Raw genomic sequence first — 7,211 nt, forward strand, 5'->3', positions numbered from 1 at the left:
TTTTAGTGTTGCGGGTTGCCTATTTTGCTACCTGAAAAACGTCGCCAAACACCTTTAGCTTGACCTCGTTTATAGTGATAAAAATCGAAGAGAGTTGCCGAAAACCGATAGTTCTCAATCAATGTTGAGTGACATCAAATCTTTAAACCTTAGTTTGAGTTACAACTAATGATGGGCGAGTTTCTTTCTGAAGCTCACTGATATCATTGATTGACAACTATCAAGATCAATATGAAGAACGCAAAATCTTTAGTCACACTAAAACAACAACATGGACTATTATTAATCAAATCCGAGAGACTTACTACAGAACACTGGAAGCCCACTTTACTCTACTATAGAGCAGAATCCATTTCCTGCACGCTAACTTCCATACCAGAAGAAACAACACAAGCCTAAAAGCTGAAACAACAAGTTTTAAGAGACCCTAATATATCGTACCTAGCAACCACAAGGAGGTACAAATATATTCTTGCCTGGAAGAAACAACAGTTAAGGTCTAGTCAGAAATACAGAGCAACTACTGGTGACATATAACAGATGCCCAAAACGATCTAGAAGCTAAGAGCTGTTAGACCTTCTTGCAGCTGATTTTGAACTACATTTACTGGTGACATATAACAAATGCCCAAAACGATCTAGAAGCTAAGAGCTGTTAGACCTTCTTGCAGCTGATTTTGAACTACATTTATATATAGTTTACATGCCGCTTTGTTTGTTTATGCACGATGCCTGTTTCGGGTTTTGTCAAGCACCCTTTTCCCATATAGATGGCTGTGCAGATGAGGGTAATTGCTCCGAATTATGTTTACAAGATCATTATGGACAGATCCCTGCCATAGATGGGTGGAAAAAGGAAAGGCAATGAGTCATTATTCATGTAACAACATATAATGGATCCAAGTTAAGAAAAGATAAAAACAAAAATAGTTGACCCAAACTCCTGTATGCAAAGTTTTTTCATTGGGTCACATGAAGAGTGAAGCGTGGTTCTACATGACCAATAGATATGGTATTAATAGAGATGTCAATTAACTTTGGATGGGTTATTTATTTTTTGTCATCTAAAACTAAATTAGAGCCCTTGTTTTCCTATTATTCTCTAAAACTAGAACTATATATTCTCCACCCTTTTAAGGTTAGCAATAAAGGAAAATATTGTATTAATACATATCTCCAAACAAAAGAAGGTAAATCCGCACACTCTTACAAGTAACCTCCAAAATTTGACCACTATTACATGAAGTTCCGCGATAGTTTCCATTTATAATGATGTACTGGGTTGGTCATCATGTTTATCTTAATCTAGTGTGACACAGAATCCACATGATTCGTTAAACACTAAATTTTTTTTTTCCTAGTGCTATAAGTTATATGAAAACTAAAGTAAAAACGCTAAAATGCTGACAGCAAAATATATTTAACAGAAAGTGTAAAGCACACGTTTTTAATACTTAGAATAGATAGCTATGATGGTTTGAGCAAGAGATTTATACTAAACAGAGGAGTGAGAGAATAGACACTGCAGAAATACTTCAGAGATGATGGTGCTACCTTGGATACTGCAAGAGCAGACTGAGCAACATAATTCCCGTAAGGATTTTGAAGAACATTCAAAAACTCAGAACTGTTCATCAACTCGTGAATAATCATGTTGGCATTTTCTTCTCCAGCCTCTTTCATGCTTTTCTCCACGACAGGACTTCCGTGCTTGTTCATCGACAGATTAACAAAATAACCCTGAAGCTGGCCTAATATGTCAGCTGTTACACGGGGTACTTTTAGTCCAATTAGGAACTGTACAACATAGTTCCTGTAGTAAAATAAAAGAAGAGAAGATTAAATGATTTTCAAGAGATGTAGTAGCATTGTATGTATGTATTTCAAATTTTCTGTTAGCCACGAATAAACATTGATTCATGTTTTTTGTATAAACGAATTTATTCCTCAATCTCTGCCATCATCATCAAATGCATGTTTTGCTTCATTTTTAGAAATAAAAACAAAGAACAAATGTATGTTTGCTTATCCCCTATATATATTTTATTACATTACCCAGGAACACTACGTTCTAAAATTTAGCCAAACCTCCATCAACTTTTTTCTCTTTACTCCAGCAAAATTGCAAAATAGCTTCTATTATGCTTGTGTTTTGATAGATGTGTGTTTATATAAAACTAGTACTTTAAGAATGCGCAGACAAGGACGAAGCTTCTAGAAATTAACCACCCACTCTCTCTCCAACCCTAGTTATATCCCTTTTACAATTTCCATTCTACTTCAGCATGTCTTTTTGTTTTTTACTGTTATGGAATTATAGTAGAACTCTATTTGACAGACATACTTAATAACCATTAACCAACCTTAACCCTAATAGCCCCACTCCACAAAGAATACAAAATTTACAAAAAGAAGAAGAAGCTAGAAACAGTAAAGGAAACCTAAAATATGAAGCATAACATGCAAGAAAAGAAACACCTCAAGCACATAGTTCTCCTTTCTCACCAGAATAACCAAGTCAACAAAATTTTCACATAATTAAATGTAATACACACGAATAAGTGTATACACGTTCAACAAAATAGTTAGTAAATGTGCTTCAAAAAATTATTGTGACACAGCTGGAGTCAGTGGAGTATGAAGGACAAACCCGAAAGGATCTTCGCAGAGGACTCGTGCATGCTCAGTTATATCAGCCACAACACGCTCCTTGGCTTCAGTATATCCATATTCCACAATGTTTTGCACTAAGCAACACCCAAATCTGTCTTTTGCTAGTGCAATGCAGTTATCTAGCACTAATTCCAGAACAGACTGCAAAACAGGAAAGAGAATTCACACTGAAGTTTATTTTACGTTTTTCATATGGTTGTTAGCCAACATGTTTTTTGTTACTTTGGGTCTTTAACTTGGTGTATCCCAAAGCCAAACTGTACATAGGTGTGTAATTGTGTATACATGCAGGTAGAATTCTACTAGTTCCTTCTATAAATTTAACAGGCCCTATGAAGAGCCATAGTAACAAATTAAACAAGAAGATTGCATGTAAGACTATTTAAATATAAATCATGAAGCAATAAAGTCATAACAGTCAAACTACGGAAGTAACACTTTGAACGTAGCCGATTTGCCAATTAAAGATCATATTTTAGAACAACTGCAGGTGTAACCTACTCACAAATAACTTCATTTAGGAGCAATACTCATACCTTGAGGCAGTCAGGAGAGAAATTCTTCAGGCAAACTTGAATCACATAATGACCGGGCTGAGTTTTGCATAGAGGAACTGTGATCCGCTTCAGAATCCGCGTAAATGAGGACTGTTGCTCTCGGGTTTCAATCCTCTCCAGCAACTTCTGCAAGGCTCGGCTACTGCAACATATCAGCAACAATATTATTGTATTAACAACAGGACTCAGAAACAAAGGAGGAGATGGATACTGCTCATGGTCAATGGCTCATTGCCTTATGCACTAAACATGCACACACTAACCATTACACAATCTATATAAACAGCCATTGAGAATACTGTGGGCGAGGCAATCCTTTAATAATAATAGGCATGTCAAGTAAGTGAGCTAAACCTCAATCAAAGCACAAGTATTACAAAGAGGCAGAGCAGATCCATTTGCCTTGCAATGGTACCGAATGAAATAAAGCATGCAATAACAACAAGAAAAATTAAATACAGCATATAAGGCTTTTGAGCTTCCAAAAATAACTTTAATCTTAACAATTGGTTCTTAAACAGAATACAAAAACAAATGTGAGATCACTTCAATAACAGCTTGTCACAGCCACATTTTCATCACAGCAGAATGAACACGAATGATACAATGGAGTGCCAGAAGAGATACAAACACCTAAAGCTAACACTCTTGACGTTGAGAGTATATCCTCTAGTCACATAAAAACAGACACATTCGGGTGCAGATTGATTATCGTCCTTTGATCAGCACATTTAAATCTAGGAGATCCCATTGTCATGGCAAGATCAAATAAATAAAGCAGCATATAACCTGAAATTTTCAATGAAAATTAACTAATTAAATTGTAGAACTGCTACGCAACCCTGCCCAATGACATTATCTGATATATAAAAAGTTACCAAAGAAACAAATCCCATAAATGATAGTCTGACTGTAAAACGTCTCTCCATCGAAGCGGAAAATAAACTGCACCTCGAAACGATTAATGTAGCATAATAGTGATCAGGAAAGTTCTGAAAATAAAATACTACGCAATTTAGCAGAAATAAAGCAAAGTCACAGTTAACAACACAGTATTAACAAAAAATAAGGGAAATTTATTTCAACACGTGTCCAGAATAAGATATATTCAGAACAGTACCCATGATGATCATTGCACAGATCCTTAAGTTTTCTCTCATCACTCATGACCGCATCAAGCATTTTGGCCCGTCCTTCCCTATTAGTCCCCTCCACAAGTTTCTGAATAAAGTCAGTCCCAAATTGATCTACCATTAGCTCGTGCAAATGGTCATGGCCCTCATTCATAACTTCATTAAAAATCATGTCAATCTCTTCCGTCTTACCCTCCTCAATCTTCTTTCGCAAAAACCTACATCCAACGTGATCTTTGGCCACAAAAGCAATTTTTCCCCTCAACTCTTCCAAAGGGACAGAGTAATAACTTGGTATATGCTGCCGAGTTGACCCATTGCCGGGCCTTTGATTTTTGGTGGACATCAAGTTCAGGCCTTGGCCCCTCTCCTCTTGCCCGAAACGTTGTCTCCCCACCCCATTAGCAAACCTTGATCCAGTAGCAAATCTTGACCCCCTGTTAACTCCATTCCGCTGAGAAGAACTAGACCTAATTTGATTAATCTCACGACCCAATTGATCCCCAAAAATCGATTGACTACTGGTCCTACTACTATTGCTGTTATTCCGATTCCAACTATGGGGATTGAGTATTCCACTGTTAGCAGTATTGAGATTAGACTGCCTCATGTATTGCTCGGCCATCAAGAAAGCATATTGGTTTAACCTCTCCGAATAATACTCCTGCTCTAGAGTACTTAACCCACCATCGCCTACAATTGTAGAACTAGGCATGAAGTTGTTACTCTGATAGGATGTCGGCACTGAACTGCCATTATTGGATAAGCTCAGCCGATACAATGAAGCAGCCAGTTGATCATGATTCAGAGTCTGATCAGTAGAAAAATCATGAGGACCTCCCCCACCTGTTCCAAATCCCAATGTGGAAAAACCATTGTTACTATCAAACCCTAATGTCGAAAAACCACTAGTACAGTTGATCACATTGTTGGTACTGTTGTTTGCAGGAGAGAGAAGATGATCAAAGTTGGGATTAGTGTTTTGATGGAAGAGAGGGTTTTGCAAGATTGGTGGGTTTTGAAGAACGAGATTGGGCAACATCGGATCCCAATACATTTGATTTTGAGAGTGATGGGGAAGGTTCTGATTTTGAGAGGGATGGTATTCCGGAAAGGAATTAGTGGTATTGTTACGGCCACTCTGAGAATTCTGATTTTCTGGCAAGTCTACAGTATTAAACCACTGATGAAGTTGAGTATAGTCCTCCCATTCTCTCTTCCTTTCCATACCTTCTCTCTTCCTCTCCATTGATATCAGTGTAACCGATCCCAAAGCAATAAAAGAAAGTGATCAGATGAACGGAGAGTCTTCAATACGGAATTAAAGGAGAGGCTGAAGGGTTTCTGAGAGAGAGAGAGAGAGAGAGAGAGAGAGAGAGAGGGTTTAAGACTCTCAAAACAAGTTTGGCACGTTTTGATATTGAGATCATTAAGATAAAATATTTAGCATTGATGGAAAAGATTTACCGGACCAGAGAATATATGGGGAAGGTGTTAGAGTAATATAAGGAATCAGAAGATTAGAAGTGTTAGAGTAATATAAGGAATGTTTTTGGTCAAGAAGTTAAGAGAGGAGTGTGTTTAGGTTTAAGGTTTTATATAGGGAGCCACAGGGATCAACTGATGCTGTCGTGTTGGCATAACAAGCTCAGTCATAATTTAGAAAACAATTTAAAATTTATTAAGAAAGGATGGTGATTTGTTACGTTGGCGTATATAATTCTCTAAATTCCTAATACAGCAACTTGTGGGAGACCAAAGTAGAACGCTCGCAGTTAGTATGATCCTTCACTATGAGCCTACTGTTATGAAAGCTACAAGCTTTGTGGGGCTGGTGAAGCCTCTTAGAAGTCAGGCCTTGAACTACCTTTCAAGTCATCGACGGCTATTCGATCAGCATTCGCCCCTTGAATGTGTGCACTACAGATTTAAGGAAATACACTATATTGGCATAACAAGGTTCCATCATGCAATACGGATTAAGAAAATTTCAAATTAATTAAGATAAAGGATGAGAAGATATATCTAATAGATCTATACTATCATTTTCTAGATCTTAATACTGCAACTGTTGGGACACCGATGTGGCAATGTAGTCTAGCTTCGTGGGGTGTTGTGAAGGCTACAAGCTAGCTTCGAAGAGATAGTGAAGCCTGAAGCCAGGCACACTAGTCGATCATCAATGACTTTTCGATAAACATTCCCCTCATAGTTCTGATACTATCTGCGCTACACGGGCAACACGGCTCCTACACAGTTCTAAAATTCCATTCTCGAGCCTCGATCAGTACTAAAATTCCGGTAATTCCAATTGGAAACGGGGGAAGGTGGCCTGGGAATAAGAATGGTCCATTCTTATCCGCTTAATAAACCAATCTATATTCCTAGTCATTGCTCCTGAAATTCAGTCAACACTAGTGTCTTTCAAAGACTGACCCCGAAACTGACTCGGAATCTTTCGGGCCTCAGAATCGAATCAATAAACAGAAAATTTACAAGCTAGGCTCTATTATTGGTTTCAATTCATCATAAAAAAGCATGGAAGTGATGGAACAAGAGATGTGGGAAAGAAAATGGGGACTTACCATGATCAACTGGAAGGCCCAGTGGGTCATTGATTACCACATCTGCTGGCTTTGGCTTGAATCTGGCAGTGGAATACTGGGAAAGCCAGCTCTCAGCTGAAACCCCAGCAGCTTATTCTGAGGCATATTGCAGAGCTTTACTCTGTGCTGCTTCCAGACCCGCTCAAGTTTTCTGGGATTGGATTCCTTGCAGTGGGTCTTGACTCTTGAGAGACCACCATCCTCGTCTATGGTTCTTCTAAGGAAATGGAGCTAAATCTCAG

The 7,211-nt window shown here is 38.0% G+C and overlaps 1 protein-coding gene across 1 annotated transcript; it reads right to left on the reverse strand.

Annotated features, from left to right (window-relative positions):
- Nucleotides 1–259: 259 nt before the first annotated feature.
- On the reverse strand, nucleotides 260–7,211 carry LOC126794984 (pumilio homolog 12-like). Its single transcript, XM_050521791.1, has 6 exons — nucleotides 6,949–7,211; nucleotides 4,351–5,209; nucleotides 3,210–3,372; nucleotides 2,651–2,814; nucleotides 1,555–1,813; nucleotides 260–833 (listed from the first exon to the last, which is right to left on the reverse strand). The coding sequence occupies exons 2-6, from the start codon at nucleotides 5,076–5,078 to the stop codon at nucleotides 720–722; spliced, it is 1,428 nt and encodes a 475-aa protein (XP_050377748.1). The 5' UTR covers nucleotides 5,079–5,209; nucleotides 6,949–7,211; the 3' UTR covers nucleotides 260–719.

The sequence above is a fragment of the Argentina anserina genome, chromosome 5 (assembly GCF_933775445.1).
Source record: "Argentina anserina chromosome 5, drPotAnse1.1, whole genome shotgun sequence".
NCBI lineage: Eukaryota > Viridiplantae > Streptophyta > Magnoliopsida > Rosales > Rosaceae > Argentina > Argentina anserina.

What these genes read in the sequence shown, in the direction of transcription:
- LOC126794984 (XM_050521791.1), bottom strand. Translation starts at nt 5,078, where the DNA reads ATGCCTAGTTCTACAATTGTAGGCGATGGTGGGTTAAGTACTCTAGAG. An exon ending in CTGTGCAATGATCATCATGG is followed by an intron (nt 3,373 to 4,350) that starts GTACTGTTCTGA and finishes GATATGTTGCAG; the next exon opens with TAGCCGAGCCTTGCAGAAGT. An exon ending in CTGCTCTTGCAGTATCCAAG is followed by an intron (nt 834 to 1,554) that starts GTAGCACCATCA and finishes CATCTATGGCAG; the next exon opens with GGATCTGTCCATAATGATCT.